The sequence below is a fragment of the Aplidium turbinatum genome, chromosome 4 (assembly GCF_918807975.1).
Source record: "Aplidium turbinatum chromosome 4, kaAplTurb1.1, whole genome shotgun sequence".
NCBI lineage: Eukaryota > Metazoa > Chordata > Ascidiacea > Aplousobranchia > Polyclinidae > Aplidium > Aplidium turbinatum.
This window is the reverse complement of record NC_137475.1, coordinates 15,186,178-15,204,733: the sequence shown is the minus strand read 5'-3', so window position 1 is coordinate 15,204,733 and position 18,556 is coordinate 15,186,178. Positions and strand designations below refer to the sequence as shown.

Below are 18,556 nucleotides of genomic sequence, written 5' to 3'. Positions count from 1 at the left end.
AGCTCTGCGGTCTGGCTACGGCCCTGAACTGACCAGTTACAGAGTTTTATTTAACCAATAAATGGTACGCCCATTTGTATTTAGCCTTAAAACAGCTAGTGATAATTATTTTCATGTCATAAGCACAATTTAAGACCAGTGCAATCAGGTAGTCAACTATACAACGTATAGATTTAAGTCGACAGCATACTTTGTCATTGCAATGATTCACTACATATATATTAGTCCATTTGCTTTGATTTTGTGTCACAGTCAATTTTACCAAATAGCCTCGGTCAGAACGCGCGGAATCGATTGTGATTTGTGAAGAATTCTTCGATCCCTAATACTGTAGTAGGTTAATGCTTGTCCCGTCGGCCTGGGCTTTTTTTAGAGCCTTCACGTGGTAACATAATCTGTCAACCAAACTAGCATCCGAATGATATTGAAGTATAACACTTCCTTCCTAAAATATTTGGATTTATTGGAAAGGTCAAAATTTTGCAGGTTATAGTAATTTTAATGATCGTTTCTTGTAGAAGCAACAATGAATTGAAGTTACAATTTATTAACTAAAAAATGCAGCTAATGTGCAGTGTTGAAATATGTAACGCATGCGACATGCCTGAAAAACATAGGTTATACTGTACTGAGACCACGACAGATTATAAACGACAGATCACCAGACCGACAATAATCAAACAAAAAAATAGCCTACTCAAAATTGTACTCCGTGAAAATTGCACAAAAACAACCACCCCGTAATTTTTTTTCCTTTTTTAAGACATTCAGTTCTTCTACGATAAAACCTTGCTCCGAAAACCTTAAAATCAAACGTCATTTTCGATAAATTATGATTCGCTGAACTGTCGTTTTATAAGCTGCTAGGTCACGACTGCATTGATGACTCATCACATCAAACACAACTATAAAAACACACAACTGTAAATAGTGATGATAAACATCATGGTGCCAGCGTTGTACAAATGAGATTCACTTCGCCAAAAGAACTGTCCACCGTTTACCATAGTCGATTGCCTCATATCGTGTTTCAAACATCAAGTTACTTTTCTAATCATTCAAGCAAAGAATCTTCTCAGCTGTGGGTGTGAGCTGGTGTGGATGTAAACATATAAATTGTGCAAACATCTTCAAAAGAAATTAAGCTAAAGTACGTAGGCAGACGTTTCAAGCAAAGCAATTTGTACAAGAGAATTAAATGTCGGATCGTTTCTGCAGCAAAATCAACGCAAAAAATAATAAAAGAAGTTGAATGACCAATTCAGTCAAGACAACGTAACGCAACTCATTGCAAAAAGCAGAAGCAAGATAACACCGCTTTTGGCAGTTTTATAATAAGCAACGTTATACCAACGTTCGACACCATTTCTAAGTTACAAGCAGTTTGCCAACGTAAAAATGGCATGTTTCATTGTAATTCACTTTCTGACAGATTTAAAATATACTGCATTGGCAAGGTTGTTCCTTCCTGGACAGCAAATCAGTCATTTTTACATTGATTCAACGTCTGTAGACGTTTCTGTTGAATTCGTTTGAATCTGAAGTTTCTGTTGAATAGGTCTGCAGACGTTGAATCAATGTAAAACTGACATATTTTGCTGTCTGGGTTGTTCGCACTTGTTTGATAGGTCTACATTTCTTTCTAGTTAACAAGCAATAACAAGATACAAAAAGGTCCCATGTAATTCAAACAAGCGCAGACAAATATCGACATAACATGCTTAAAAATGGTTTTGCCTCCGAAGAAAGCATATGGGCTAAATTGTGTAACTGATGTGGCAACTAGCAACAATAAAACAGAGGAAACTTTGAAAAGAAATATATTGTAATTTACTTTATTCTTCCATTAATTGGCTTAACTTTTATATAACACCAGAATAGCAATTTCTAGTGCTTGACGTTAAGATTAATTCAAAATCGTAGCCAACACAATAATCCAACTTCAACTCGACACCAACTTTAAAGTATATTGAATTTTATTTTCGAACTGTGCGAGTTTCTGTCGTTCGTGTTACTTTCACTCGTCCGGATCCTCCGGCAGGTGGCGCTGATGTGCGGACAAACCACACGGGGCGATGTGATCGCATCTGGTAAGCATCCAAAGCAAATAAGATGGCTGCCACAAACCCGCATATGTCACCTGCAACATTGAACAATAATGTACAGCTAAACACAGGGCCGGATTTACCAATAGGCTAGGCAGGCTGAAGCCTAGGGCCTCAACACCCAGGGGCCTCGAAGTTCGGTTTCGAAGTTTGTAATTCTTTTAAAAACTTGACAAGGTTAAACCCTATCTAAAGTATATATATATCAAGCTTTTTAGAGTAGAAAATTCTATGCACAACTGGTTTCAACCACGTTGTAAATTATCATTATCGGGATATTTCAGCTTTTCTGTGGATTCTACTCCCGACAGTTCACATACCGATCAGTTAACTTTGATTTAATTATCAGATACGTGTCTCCTGTAAACGCTTTACCAAGTGAGAAATTTATAACTTTCCTTGAGCTGAAAGACCACTCTGGGGTAGGCATGGCAGATTCAGTTCATAAATATCTCACTACTGAGCTTCAGCTTGATTTTAATAAATACCGAGGGCAGTCTTATGACAATGCTGCAAACATGACTGGTAGGTAGGCTACAATGGTATGCAGCAACAAATCCTAGAAATAAATAAATTTGCAAAATTTATTCCAAGCGCAGGTCACTCCTTAAATTTGGTAGGCCGCTCAGCTGTTGATTGCTGTCTTGATGCAGTGAACTGTTTTGGCATTCATGGCAATGAAATTTACACCTTTTTTCAGCTTTCACAAAAAGGTGGGCAGTTATAAAATAATTTTTGCAACCTCAATCAAAAGTGCCAAAACATTTGTCAGATACTAGGTGGGATGCACATGCAAAAGCCACGGAAGCTATTTTAGAAAGTTACAGTGCCAATACCAATGCTCTCAGTCATTTGCACTCCAATGTAAGTGAAAAGGGTTACACCAGACTTCATGCTAACAACCTTTTGCAAAAAATGGAAAAATTGGAATTTGTGTTTAGCCTATGTTGCATTTTTGGTCCACAGTGCTAGGTCGTTTTCAAAGGGTTAGCAAAGCCCTTCGAAATCTGAATTGTTATTAAGTACTTGTGCCGAATTGTACAGTTCACTTGTAGACTTTCCAAGTGAAATTAGAGATGCGTTTGACGAGTTTGATCAGCAAGCAAAAGCAACCTTGCCGAATATTAACTACAGAGCCGTCACTAGGAAACAAAGAAATGCACCTTACGCTTTAAGTGAACTCTCTTCAAAGGAAAGGTTTGAAATAAATTCCTTTATCCCTCCTATGCTCGACGCACTTGAAGTCAATTTAAGAAGAAGAGCTAATGTGTACAGTGACATTGCAGAAATGTTCCTCTTTCTTGCTAATCTGAAAGCAACTAAGGTAGAAATTGTAACTTACGAGGCGTAGAACTTTTAAAGGAAGTGTATCCGGAAGATGTTGATTGGAAACTTACTGATGAATTTCTACATTTTCATTTGTAGCCTACGTGGGACAAACACAAAACCAAGGGCTTACCGGTACAGAAGAGCAATCTATTTCCTTGTCTCATGGAGACCTTTATGAAATTATGTGCAAGGAAAAAATTAACACTGCCTTTCCTAATGTGAAAGCAATAGTAAGAGTGTTTCTAGGCTTAAATGGTCACTAACTGCTCAGGAGAGAGATCTTTCTCAAGGCTCAAAAGCATCAAAAATAAACTGAGATCGACAATGTCTCAAGAAAGGTTGTCCGCACTGAGCTCTGTGCATTGAGAGTGACAAACTTAAACAGATAAATTTTGATGAACTTTTGCATGATTTTGCTTTGACCAAAGCTAGAAACAAAATTTGGTAGCCTAGTCTTAGGCTACTCTATTTCATGGCTGTAATGTAACTAGGCTATTTCTTATGTCTTCGTACATAAACTTTACAATTATTGTAACGGTTGTTTGATCAAAGAAATTAAAATTAAAAGCAAAACTGCCTTAATTAAATTTTTATTCTTTTAATAAACAATTTCCACCCATAATGTGGAAAATGAAAAGAACGAAGAGTTTAATGCACTTTTAACACTAAGCAATGACATGTGATGTTGTTTAGAGAGAAATTCCGAGCTCAAAAATAGAGAGGGGCCTCACAAATTGAATAGCCTAGGGCCTCTCATGGTCTAAATCCGGCCCTGGCTAAACATAAGAACAAGTAAGGAAGCTGAAGAACATCCAGCATGGATGATTTATCTGGAGGAAGACCATTGTGAACATGTTTAGAGCGGGGGTGTGGAGTCAGATGACAAACATCGGGTAAAGCGGGCAAGTCAGGTCACATTTCGGTATTATCATCGATATCTTTACAAAAAGGTTAAAATATCTAAACCCTCCAATTCCTGGGCCATAAAATTATTGGTCACTTAGCAGCGATAAAATATCGGTCTGAGAAAGTTGTGCTAACAACTCTAACGATACAGTGCCAAAAAAAGCTTCCATTGAACAGAGATGTCAAATGTTAATATTCATGTAAATTCGCATGCAATGATATCCATTCCAAACTATTTCTTTGATATGATAATAAAAGTAATAACTTTTAACCTCGAGAAAACAATCCTATAGGCTAGGCACAAAAGCAAGTCATAATCGAGTTTAGCCTACCTAGTTTCAATTTTTTACTGCTGGAAGACTGTAGTCTCATGTGTATGCTATTGTAATATTTTTATTATTTTTTCCCTCGTTAGTGAAGTTATACTTGTGTCAGACGGTGAGGAGCTAAATAAGTGCAAGGAACAAATGTCATAAAAATTAAATTGTATGAACAAGCTTGGCAGGGTTTCATTCTATGCAGAATTATCCATAAAGCTAAACAAGCTAAAGCTTTACGCCCACGAAAATTCAGCCCGCCTAGATAAGAAAGTTAGGCTAGGCTACTCATGAAAAAATGGTTAAATATTTGACAATGATGTGCTTAATCTGGTGTAACCACTCGTCGTTTCAACAATGTTGATTGTTGAGGTAACACTTCATGGTTACGAACTGCGTATGAAAACGTTCATTTTCGGTTTTGATAAAAATTGGACACTATTAAAGATCAAGCGTGGGTCAAAGCCGTTTGGCAGATTTGGGAGAGCTTAGAATAGAAAGTGGTTGCAAAATTGCTTGATCTTGACAATATTTGTTACGATTTTGCCACTGCTTAAAAATCGAGAAAGTTCACCGTCTTGAAATTTTTTAGGCTGTAATTTGTGGGTATGCATATGAATTGTAATTGAAAGTACAGTATTAAAGACTTATTTAACTTGTAGGCTAAATCACTTTGATGACTTATTTCGCTGCGATGAGAGTAGACTACCAATACTTTGTGAAAACTAACTGCTTGTTCGAGTCAACTAAACAGAGATAACTGTCAGTGTTTTGTACAGTTTCTTCAATAGAAAAGTAGGCTACCTTGTCTTGCATAGGAGTTGAACTAAGATTGGAACCACGGAAGAAAACGGAACTTGAATCAAGTACAAAACTTATGTCCATTCACATAGCTTAATAGCGGTCGAATAGCTTGTCAGCGGTTTGGTTAAAATAAGTTTAATACTTCCATAATCCATTGCAAGCCAAAATACGTTTTGGAAGTTTTACGCACATAAAAATAAGCCAACAAGTGATTTAAGCTTTAGGCCTACAATACCGATAATCTGGCACTGGTTACATTCACTGAAAACACAAAAGAACGCAGTGAAACAGCTGGCTACCTGCTAAACGCGCTCTACATCTGAACCTTCGAAACTGCGAACATGACAAGAACCCGGCCAGCACTGCAGCTCCAACCAGATAAAGCAGAGATGAGAATGCTGACCAGAAAAACTCTATCGCACTGAATCTGTATTGGCCATTTGCGCTCTGAAAATAATATAATTAAACCGCATAAAAAATGTAAAGATTTCATGTGAGAGAAACATCATGAAAACGCTTGGACTACACTTGGTGCAATATTCGCAAGGGTGTTGAGGTTTGTAAATGTTGATAATGTAGTAGTCTGATAGCCTATAGCCTACTTACTCTATGCACATCGACTCAATCTCGGCACCATTAATTTGGAGATTGATCGAGGACGTTCAAGTTTTGGCTGCTCTCATGCAAAAAAGTGACAATTTCGAGTTTCATTTTGAGAATAACTATCGTGCAGTTGAGATAAATTATAACTAGCTTATATGCATAGCTGTATTCAACTTTCTGATGATAGAAGACGGGTGCCCAGTTGACATAAGCAAGCTGCTCCAGAGTTTTAATTTTACATGTGAGGTAAACTCCTATACTTAGCTGCAGGACTGGGGCGTCAGTATTAGTCCGAAGCAGAGGCTGAATTTTTCGTAGTTTCCTATGACTGTGCCGTACAGTGAAGGCTCTACATTTGTAAGTTTCGTTTCGCATTTATAGTTCAGTTGTAGATGCTACACACAGGATGGGGCACGGTGAGTTATTTTCCGTCAACGATCCTAATTCCTCTTATTATTGTGGAAAGTGGTTCGATATAGCGTGTGCAGTTAACTTTACAGTGCATAGTACCAGCAACTAACAAACAATCAAACCATTAAGTGTACTCCTTTGAGATCCAAGTGATAAAAAAGATCATGAAAAAGCTAAATATTTGCTTTGATAAAAGAACCCTACTCGTAGTCTGGAAAACCACATTAATATCACCAGTTCGTGCAAACCACGTCTTAAAATACAATTGAAGCTATGCGAACCGGTTGTTGGATCATAACTGGTTGTTGTTGCAGCCTACCTAGAGTAAGTTCTTATACTATATTATATTTCATGAGAATACAAAGAGAGGACATTTTGGCTCATACTATAAACAAAACACTTACTGTTTTGGCTTGAATTCCGCAGATATGTAAGAGATAGAACAATGCGGACACAGACCAGGCTACAGTCCAAGCAATAAGCACAAAGGTACGAGCATTTGCACAGCTGGAATAATAAATAATTTAACTGTAAACAACATTGAAATCATGAACAAAGACTCTCGATGAAATTCTTTATTACATGTCGTTCTTGTAACGTTTAAATTAACGTTTGTTTTAAACAAAAGCTTGCTGCTAATGTTTGTGTTGGAATATTCAACAAACTTCACCACCACTTAGCCACTTCTATTCGAGTAGATCAAAAACATCAGTTATGTCCTGAAATTTCTTTAAACGTGAATCTTCTGCAATGCTGCAACCGGTACCCTCTCTTAGAGCCCCTTTCACAAATAGAATATCCAGTTTCCACAAGAAGTCCAAAAGCTGCTCCTCCGATCACAAGCACAAACATTCGCCAAATACCTCGCCAAGATGTTCCATAACCTGGATTAAAAAAATTCGATTTAAAACAAAATTAAATTAAATTTAAGTTTTACAATTTCAAATCCTCTTTTCAACCAAGCTTTATTTTTCCTGTTGAGGAAAAGCTGTTAAGCCAAGAACTATAAACTATTCTACTATCTTGTAGCTATTTAGATCTATTACAAATCAAAAAAGAGATAAGTTATACGTAAATTATTTCAGTGGCAAACATATGATATACCGCACTTTACTGTACCGTACTTTGTTAAATTACTGAAACTTTTTTTTAACACGGGAGGCACAGTGCAATGTCTCCCTGCGTACGCTACTGAATACTTTTCTATTGGGTATTACTGCATTTATCTATACGCACATACTTGTCCCGATTGGAGCGTATAGTCGCAAGTGTTGCGCCTCAAACACATACACGATAGCGGTCAACAATCCGATTAGAAGAGCTGTTAGTTCTTGGACACACGGGCAAAAGCTAAATAAAAACATTAACACATATTTGGTGAGGTTGATGACGTTTAGTTCAACACAACTGTTGAAGGCTTAATCAACTAACGATATACAATATGTAGACCATTGATTTTCACCCGGTGTTGCGTAAGAAATTTATTAGTTTGACTGGTGTTACATGGAACTCCGGTCGACAATCAAAATCACAAGAGCTTCGCGTTTGTCTTTATGCAATTTCTGCCCCAATATCAACTTTGTGCTCATCTAAGCAGGCTTATTTATTGCACTGAGAAAAACTGAAAGCGAATTGTTATGCTGTTTGTTTTATTGCATCATTATAAAATTTCGCTTGGTGTTCTGCAAGATTATTTTAATGCATAAAGTGTTCCGTGGCTTAATAGAGGTTGAAAAACACTGATGTTGGCTGCGCTGGCTGTGGCCTAGCGGTGAGAACTTCTGCGAAGCACTTGAAAGGACGTCGGTTCTACACCACTCGAGCTAACGGCTGTGTTTCGACAAGACACTTTTAAAGAAGATAAAACATAGCCCATCTTAAACGCCGGTGAAAAATGTGGTAATTTCCATACCAGGCAGTGACGATCAGTGAGGGAAAGCAAGGAAAGCAGTGCTTACCTGAGCGAAAACTATGCAAAATATAATGACTGAATTCTAGGTTTAATTTCTTCTTATTTTTATCACGTCTATTTTAACTTGCAAATTACTGTGTTCGTGACTAGAATTACTCGTAACGCTTGTGAGTAGTCTAAGTCCTCACCAAACCGCATGTCTTGCCTATAAATGCCAATTAACGCAAACGCTCCTGTCAGAAACAATCACTGAGGCTCCAGTATACGTTTTTGTACGTGGGGAAAGCAACTTGGAAAGTTGATTTCCCCACGTACAAAAACGTCAAAAAACGCCTTCGTTTTATCCAATCCTCACTCGTTTTGCAAAACGTCACCAGCTGCTTAGCCAATCAGATGTGTTGTGGTTAGAGTTGCTTTCCCAGTGACGTCAATGCGTACAATGGCTAGACTAACTCGTCATACGCACAGAATGGTCTCTCGTCACGGTACACAGCACAGCATCATAAAGGCGAAAAGATTGTTGCTGTTTTTTGATGTCTCCTCGCCATGTACTTTAGCCTACTAGCTTTCATAGTCATGCCTTTGCCCTTTTTACAGCGTTGATATAACGTTACTTCGCCAATGAACGTTCAGGTGCGGATGCAATATTTAGTTCGTTAAGCTTCTATACGCAGGAGGCAAACTTATCCAGCTTTTTGTACAAATTGCTTGCGGTTGTAATGTTTAGGCCTAAGTGCTAGTTTTTGTAGTGTAGGCCTAACTGAATATCTGAGAATGAACACTCATGACGAATTAAATATTTAGAAAACTATTATTCCATGTCTAACACTGGATTTTGGTCCTGCAACGTTAAAATTAAGATTGTTCATGACTTCTAAACGTTAAATGGATGTATGATCACGACATAGGCGAAGCACAATTTTACAGATTTTTATTTTTGATTTGTTTTGGAAATGCTCTCAGAGCGCACCAAATTGGAAGCGTTTTTCAAAAATTTCTGGGGAGGCCCCCCAGACCCCCTGCTGGATGTGTTGCCTTCGGCTGGAAGTGTTGGAAGTGTTGCCCCCCGCTGGAAGTGTTGCCTTCGGGCTTCGCCCGACGATTACGCCCTTCGTGCCTACTACCTTGCTGCAGCATATTTCCAAGTTGCTTTCCCAACGGTTTAAGCCACCGAACGTCACTGATACCAGGTAGTCAATTGCAACAAAGCAGAGTTGCGAAACAATACTGATTAAGCAATCATTTAGACAATAAGCAAGAAGCTGATCTATTGCACATCATTAACTCGTAACTCGTAGGATGACATGGGACATTTAGACCTCCACAAGATTATATCAAATTGTCATAAATGAGACACAGAATGTAGTGAGAAGTTCTTGAATCTTCCCCCACATATGTTAGTAAATAGTTAGTTCTTCTTGAACATAGGCACTTTTCATCTCAACAGTCCACCCCGCTAGCTCAGTGGTTACGCGCCCGGTTCAAGATTACGAGGCGCTGGTTCGACTCTCGGGGTGTGCGCTTGAGAAACGCATTTAAGGACTGCCCTCCATTCAGCAGCACCCAGTGAATGGAATAATTCTCCGCAAGACCACTTCAAAAATCGGAAAAACTTCACTCTGCCAATCTCGGTAACCGGCCCTGCGTCAAAGAGCCTCTACAGGTATGCGAAACTACCAAGAATAACCTATCAAGGCTTTGTCAGTCCGAGGATAAAGATTAAAAACCAAACCAACCAGCCAACCAGTCATGTATGATGATAGTCATTCACAGTCAATCTAAAACATTGCCGTATTGTTGGTCACAGCGGTAAACCATAATCTCTTCGTGGGAAAATTGTAACATAAGATTCTCGGATCCGTTCGTCTGTATGTAATGACCGAAGGAAACACTCTTTTGAAAACGTCTATTCAAAATTGCATTTCTGTAAAATTAGCCACCTGGCTGTCGAAATTGGGATGCAACACCGTACACCACTAAAAACTTGTCACTACGATACAAACTACTTAGATAAAGACGGAATTTTTGTCCAGCCGCCAAGCACTAAGCAAACAGTTAAATATGCGACTAACTTTCAAGCAACCATTTTACGAATGACTAGAATACATTGCTATATCTCAAACTCACGTACGCGGTTACTGTGACGTCATAGTGAAACATTGTGAAGCAATTCTCAACAGGTGTGATACAAGTCTTACGAACGATGGTGCAATCTTGGCTCATTTTTTAGGAAAAATTCCATGACGTAATACGCTAAGATTCAGTAGACCTGAACGGTTTTATATGACGTTTGATTTGGTGAACCATTGTCGGGAACAATTGTGTGCTGTAATTAAATGATTAGGGCCTTCTTTCGTTATGTTACTTGTGTCAAGTTAACCACCGCCATTTAGTTGGATATCTTGTCAAAATAAAAATAGACAAAATAAGAGAGCATTCAGGTATACCAGTAGGACCATAGTTAGTAGCAGTTTTCAAAGCTTTTACCACTGATAGCTGTGTGTGGGAGCTTTTATATTATCATATTGCACAGGTGCTCCAATACCAAACTGCATGTTCGATTGTAGTTTGTACGTTAGTTATTGCACTCATACAAACAAGCAGTAGCACGTAAGTTGTTATCATCTACCCAGCAATTATACGACAACAGATGAATACATTGATGTTAGGAGGGAGGGTTAATCGTTTTTTGTTTTTTTAATGGCAGTGGCTATTTGACCGGCTCCGGTCTTTGAATCTGAAACACTATTTGACCGGTCATGACGTCATTATACATGCACTTTTTTCTTTTTCTCTTTCAAAGCAAAAGACGAGAAAAGAAAAAAGTTCCTGTATAAGTTCTAAATTCGACAATCATATTCATTGACCACTGTCCGTCTTTTGCGATGAAACCAAAACCAGAAAAACTGTTTGCGGTTGTCTTGCAGCATTATTAACCCGTTAAGCTTAAGCTTAACAGGTTAATAAAGTTAAAAAAAAAATTAACAGATTAATAAAGTTTAAAAAAGTTAAGCTTACTACATTTTTTTTTTATTGAGTTTAAACGTTCACAGGCTGCTAAAGCAGATCAAGCCATTTGTCTTTAAGGAAAGATTTCAATAAAACACAATAGTGTAGGTCTACATTAAGCTGACCTTACAAATACACCGTGAATACGCCGGTCAGCTCCGATAGATCAGGTGGTTAGCGCGTGACTTCGTTCAAGATCAAGCGGCGCTGGTTCGAATCTCCGGATGTGAGCTTGAGCAACGCATTATAAGGACTACTCTCCATTCAGCGGCACCTAATGGATGGAATTGTTCCCCGACAACAACACTTCAACAATCGGAAAGCTTCACTCTGTCAATCTCGGTAACCGGCACTGCGTCAAAAGCCTCTGCAAGTATGTGAAACTACCAGGAATAACCTATCAAGGCTTTGTCAGTCCGAGGATAAGTGTTCGAAACCAACCAACGAACAAAGTTAATTTTCTGTGTTGTAAGGTAGGGCAAATCGCCCCCCACCCTCTTCTTGCATCCGCCACTGCTAGGCCCATTGAAAAAATTGTTAAATTATGAAAAATTACATCAAAAGAAATAATGGAATTTTCATAGGCAAACATTTTAATTAATTGCGGTAAAAAGACAACATTGGGTTCAGAGTTATCATAATCGAGTTCAATTCTATATTGTCGCAAACTGAGATCTTACCTTCCTCTACATATGGCTGGATCGCAATTGAAAAAGCAAGCCAGTATCACTGAGCAGGACAAGAAATTAAGACAGGAAATCCATGACCAGAAGTAATCAAAGGAATCAAACGACCAGCAACATGTCAGATTGAAGTGCATGTGAAGACCTGAAACAAGGATTTAAAACAATTTTTAGGATCGTACCAACCAGTAGTACTTGCGGACCCTTGCTTTACAATTGCCTATACGGTACTATTACTATATGTCGAATTATTGGTGTTTGTTCTACTTTGTATATTCGTCAACAAAACAAAATAAACTGAGCTGTGTAGCTACTATACTGTAACTATTATGGCTTTTGCTACCATTAGTATTGCTACTGTAGGCCATGATGATAATTTTTAGCAATGACTATAAGATGGATTTTGATAAAAGTATTAAAATGTGTTTTTCTGCAAAATAATTAAACCATTAAATATTAGATGAGTGACGGTAGGCTACAAGGAAAAAAGAAATATTGTTTTTGTACAAAGCCGACGAAAATAAGCCAATAGCGTACCAAAACAGCACTCAAAAATTAAGCTTTTGTTTTAGGCATGCGAGTTTTGCGACGCTTTATTCTTTATATTGTACAATTTAAAATGAGCAGAGGCACAGACTAAAATATTGGTTCCAATGCACTTAGCATCTGGAGTGAGAAGCAAAGCGCTATAAATAATTCAAAAAGGCCCAAGCGTTGTACTAAGTGCTTCGTAAAGAATCGAAAATACTTCATACTGCAGTGATTGCAAAACAGAAAACAGGAAAAACTCTTTTTAATAATTATAAATTTTGACTTGACTCCATTCAAATTACTCAGACTTATAGTCACTGGTAAAAACGTAAAGATTAAAAACATTTTTTTAAAACTTTAATGTGCTGCGTTTGATCTTTTATGTCGTAGGTAAATGCTATCATTTACGACACTCGCATGCGAAAATCACACCCTTAAAAGACAGGATATGACGTCACGTGGTGAGTGCTGGCCTACATGGTGCAAAACAAAATGATGTTTGGAAATAGCGCGCATAATTCTAAAATCAAACACCACGTTTTTAAGCCTATACAGTAGTTGTGTTTAGTTTTCGCTAACATTCACTTGACAAGCGCCAAGGTGAAGAAAAGTCAAACTGAAATTAAAAAACCATGCAAAGTAAAATCATTATAAAGTTTCAAATCTACAACTTGAAAAACTGCACAAACCAGTTACTTACCAGTTAATTTAAAAAAGAAAATTAGTAAACTCACACCCCATGATATGATTTGGGCTGCCAACACATAAGTCTTTACGTTAGGGCTGAGATATCTTTCACTGCTTGTATATATTGCAAAGGTAGCACAGCCACAAATCAGTACGACTATTTTCCAAATACCAGCTTTTGAACAAACGTAGTCGCCACACCCACGATTGGAAACTTCTACTCTCTCCACTCTTTCAGTTGGCATTTTTCTTATCACAGGAAAAAGCACAGTAATGAATAATTATGATAGCCTACTAGCACGCCAACTGTGTTAGATTGTCGTACAAAAATACAAAAAAAAAAACATTAAATTTCTTCACTTGCTTACAGTGCCAACTGCTTCGTACAAAAATTTCCATTTTTTGTTTCTCTGACAAAAAAGGTTGAAGTGAATGGATAATTTTGTTGACGGATATCTGACCAAACAGTCACTTATTTTTGACGAATACTGAATGAAACATTACATGCAGCCCAAATACAGCACTGACTAAGTTTGTTTTCACATTTTAAGGGTTTGTTTACTTTTCTCGACTTGCACCACACAAAACTGTTTCGACAGTTTTTGTCAAAATATGACTAGAGTTTATATTGGTTTCGATCTTTTACTGCACAATCTAAGAAATTTCGTTCAAACATTCCTAATACAGGGACACACCACTAGGGTGGCTTAAGCCCTGTAAAACTTTTCGATTTTCTTTTCAATTAAGATAGCAAAGAGTCTTTGCAAAAACGAGGAGACAAATCAAACATGCCCAATATGCCTTGATATCTAAAGTAACATGCTTAGGTAGTCCACTGACTCACTTGCACTTTCTACACACAGAATCTGAGTTCTTGCTTCTCAACAAATGCAACTTCAATTTACTTAACACCGCATTATTTAACAACTTTCATTATCCACAAATTAGTCAGATTCAAATCATTTAGTTTATTTAACAAGTTCAAGCACTTTCAGAAACGGTAGCGTATAACTAACTACTGTTCCTTTGTAATCTGGACTTAGAAATAAATTGCTTGAAAAGCTGCAACCTTACAATTTTGCAGTTCGCTACAACAATCATGTGGCTGACAGACACGCAGTTAACTGCTGCTGTTTTCCAAATGTTTCGGCAAGTTGCATTCTCTCGGTCCCACCCTATGCTGCAGCATGGTCTGGTGACGTAAGCCTTTTCTTCATAATTATGGTAGGCAAAGCACTTGCAATTTGGCGTAACCGACTGACGTATCCTGCCATTGCATTGAAGCCATGTATACAGTGGGAAAGCCCAGCTGGTATTTTATATAGATTTTAAGTACAAATGTTTGACAGTTGGAATTGTTAGATGTCGGCGATTTAATTAAAAAAGGTAATTTTTATTTTTTTGATGGCGCATTCAAATAAATTTTACCTCAAATAGCCTATATTCTAATATTGAAATAAAATGTGAATGGTTTTAAACCCACAACAAGAGCCGGGTCCAAGATTGGATGGACCTGTCCGGACCATGTAGTTTTTGCAAATTCCTTATTCAATATAGAATCTAACTTGGAAATGCAACCTGCTGATGTGCTGCTATAGTTCCATCATTCTCGTAGGTTAATGATCCGGCCCTGTTAAGAAAGTATAGGTTAATTCAGGGGTTCCCAAACTGTGTGCCGCGATAGAGTCGCAAGTGTTCGGCCAAAAACCCCCCAATTTCCCAGTCAACAAAATTTGCAGACATTGAGTCAATGTAAAAATGACAGATTTTGCAGTCTGGGTTGAATGTTGCAACCACAAGCGCAAACCTGCGAAGTGCGAAGTGTCAAATTAGTTTAGAAGAGAGTATCTTAAATAGCCTACAGGGTAATAAAACACATCTAGTTTAAGTTAATCTTTGTTAGGCTTTAATAAGCTGGTTGCAAACTTAACACTATGGAACATAAAATAGAACGATAATAAAAGTTGCGCTCATACTTCGCAGCATGCAACGCTGCCTAGCCACTTCACTACAATGTGAGTAGCAGGCTCATCGAGTGAAGCAAAGTCACGCATTAATCAGCCAGCGCAAGCAAAGTATGGGAAACGCAATAGCAATAATAGTAACGCAATAACAACGCCATTTCACAACATTCTCCCCTTCAAACAAATGAGAGCATAATTTGAATCACCGAACTAGGTATTTACATATAAAGTACAACTTCGAATTGATCCACTCTTTTTCGAAGTCTAGTAGATCGACGCGGTTCTTGAATGAATCTTTCGGAGCATGCCGGCTGAGAATTGTTGGAGGGTTGATCTGCTGATCGTTTCAACAAAAGCATTTGAGTGCTCTTAGGTAGGGCCGTTTTCAACAGGGTGATTGTGGCTTTGACCAACACTCGTACCGCTGGAGGAAACGCTTTCATTCAGAGCAGGCTCTTCCATTCTCGGAGGAATGTCACGTAAAAAAACAGTAGTATCCCGTCCACTTGGCAACCGGACAATCATAATTTGGCGTAGTGTGACATTTTTAAAGTCTTCGGTTTGACCCTACCTGGAATCGATCTTAGATCGACCAGCACCAGAGCCGAAGGCGATCACTCCGCCACTGTGCTGGTCGCACAAAGCACTTTTGCACAAAATTGCTAATGAAACTGATTTTTTTTCAAGCCGTATGACCATTTAAAAGTGTGTGTTGACGTAAAATTACCGTAGCCTACAATCAATTTTGAATCTTTAAAAGTAAAATCAACTACTTATACGTCGCCAGCTCAGTGGTCGAGTGGTCATTGCCTTCGATTCTAGTGCAGTAAGATCAAAGATACATTCCAGGTCGGGCACATCAAATACTTTTAAAAAATAGTACCGATTTTGAACCAGCCCAGTGGCCGGGGGATTTCGATTTCGGCTCTAGTGCTGGTAGATCTCAGAACGATTTCTGGTCGGGTTATACCGAAAACTTTAAAAACGGCACCGATTGTGTTCTTTCTGGCATAACGCAGTGAGTATAAGTCGGGTAATGCAGCGAGGAGTCAGGTAATGATGTGATTACACCTTATATCTGATATAAAAATTCGCCCAGTTGCAAAAAAACTTTAGCAGATGTGAAGCGACAATAAATAAATCACAGCAATATTATTATTATTGAGAAAGAGCGATCTTCCTAGCGTCAGCACTACTTGACTGACTGCGGTACGAGACGGCACTACCTGAACTGACTGACTGCCAGCGGTTGAGAAAAGGGGCTCCGAGAGGGGGGAAAGTCGGGCAACTTTTCTCCCCTAGCATAACATTGTAAAGGAAAAAAGAGTAGTTTTTCGTTTTTTTTAAGTTTGAGTAGGGGGCCATTTTTACCACTAAAATAATAGTGCACCAACAAAATAAATAAATTTTTAAATGAAATAGGCAGTTTCAAGTATTTTTTGATCATGGTAGATTCTAAAAACGCCGTGAAGTTTTTAGGCAATTCGCGTTGACGCTTAAGCCGTCAATTTATTTTATTGACGCGTACAACACTGTGCTGTTCTAACAACCCCATAAACATTGGTCGTGAAAAACACGTGAAAAACACATGAAATTCTGAGGAAACTCGTGTAATACACGTATATTTCTCGTGTTTTTACGAGCCAATGTTTATGGGGAATAGTAGCAACCACCACTAATTTGTATAGGCTACATGAGGCCTACGTCTGGACATGGCCTACAACGGAGCTTGTCATTAAGCTTTTCACAGTGTCTAAAAAAGTTTGGACAGAAATTTCAATTTTTTTCAGAGGTCTTAGAATGTCCTGTTGTTAGAGGCTCCGAGAGGGGAGGGGGGAGTCGGGCAACTTTCCCCCCTAGCATAACATTGTAAAGGAAAAATGGGTAGTTTTTCGTTTTTTCACGTTTGAAGGGGGCCCATTTTCGCCACTAAAATTATAGTGTACCAAAATAAAAAATAAACAAATTTTTGAATAAAATAAGCAGTTCCAAGTATTTTTCGATCATGGTAGATGCTACTTGAGCTGTTTCTCATCAAGAACAAATCATTCTCGTATTAAGGTAGGCTATGTTAAACAGCTTCAAGACGTAAAATTTGATGCTGTTAAGCCTACTGATGTCTGCATCATTAAAGCGCAACTGCACGATGACTTTGACCGCACTTTATCTGAAAAAGCATGTTTCAATCTATAAATACCAACCTCGCCCTTACTTTTTTAAAAGCTATATTTATCTCAATAAAAATTGTCAAAACTATGGTTTTCCACGCGCTTGTATTTTTGGCCACGTTCCTACAATGGCGGATCGCATTGCGCAACACGCGGATTATGACGTCAGTTGGAATCAAACCGAAGCGACAATCGTTTTTGCAAGTCCTTTAGTTGTGTTTGTCCTAGACCTAGAGGAAGGAGTTTTTTTTCGCTGCTTCGATCTTGTTGCACGTGCTTTTTATGTGAAGGCAGGTAGTATAGGCTCTTTGCAATCTCGAGTTTGAAAAAATAAGCTAGGTCTGTTGGCTTATCCATTAAATTGTTGGTTAAGGGACAGACCAAAGCTGTCGTAGGCCCATGCGAGGTAAGGTACGGTCAGTGTTGTACGCGTCAATGAAATAAATTGACGGCGTCAGCGTCAGCGCGAATAGCCTAAAAACTTTACGGCGTAAAGTACTGCGTAAGCTCTCAAAGAAATTGACGGCGTCAGCGCTAATTTCTAGCGCTATTTTAGCCGGGGCCTCACTAAACGGAAGTATTTCAACCAAGTTTAGGTTAACAATAGCTATGAATAAAGATCAGATATTATGTTTTAAGACTGTATTGTAAATAGCTGCTTAGTTTATTAGTTATTTCTTTGTAGAAACACAAGCATTTCAAAACGATTGTCTGACAATCTGCTGCGTTTGGGATGCATAATGTCCTTCCCAAGCGAAAACATGCGTTCCACAGCAGCGCTGGATGGTATTGGTGTGTTGTATTTCAAAAACAAGCCTTGAAAAGTTTCACTCGGAAATGTATCACTGTTCCAAGCGTGCTGTGATGGTTTAGCATATATAAATCTTTTAACGAGGTCCACTGCAACAAAATCGCTCTTTTCAGGGGCATAGAGCTCTTGAAATAAAGTATCTTCAACCTCCGCGATGACATTCATTGATTTTTTGCTTTCTCTCTCTGATCTCTCGTTCTCGATAGGCTACTGCTCACGATATGAGTGATCACCATTTGGCAAACTTCTTCCGCTTGTATTCCAAGTAGCCATTCCAACCAATGGGAAAGCGGGTAGCCTAATTCGGTTGCTAAAT

The 18,556-nt window shown here is 38.3% G+C and overlaps 1 protein-coding gene across 1 annotated transcript; it reads right to left on the bottom strand.

The window, feature by feature from the left end:
* Window positions 1–488: 488 nt before the first annotated feature.
* Window positions 489–13,542, bottom strand: LOC145768934 (uncharacterized). Its single transcript, XM_082580536.1, has 7 exons — window positions 13,311–13,542; window positions 12,077–12,224; window positions 7,716–7,825; window positions 7,242–7,359; window positions 6,880–6,982; window positions 5,761–5,908; window positions 489–2,140 (listed from the first exon to the last, which is right to left on the bottom strand). Exons 1-7 carry the CDS (start codon window positions 13,540–13,542, stop codon window positions 1,977–1,979), a joined length of 1,023 nt encoding a protein of 340 aa, XP_082436662.1. The 3' UTR covers window positions 489–1,976.
* Between the last annotated feature and the right edge of the window lie 5,014 nt (window positions 13,543–18,556).

Excerpts from the sequence above, each read along its gene's own strand:
- LOC145768934 (XM_082580536.1), bottom strand. The coding sequence starts at position 13,542 with ATGCCAACTGAAAGAGTGGAGAGAGTAGAAGTTTCCAATCGTGGGTGT. Across the intron at positions 5,909-6,879 it reads GCGGAATTCAAGCCAAAACA|AGCGCAAATGGCCAATACAG; the intron begins GTAAGTGTTTTG and ends TATTATTTTCAG. Across the intron at positions 2,141-5,760 it reads ATGTAGAGCGCGTTTAGCAG|GTGACATATGCGGGTTTGTG; the intron begins GTAGCCAGCTGT and ends TCAATGTTGCAG.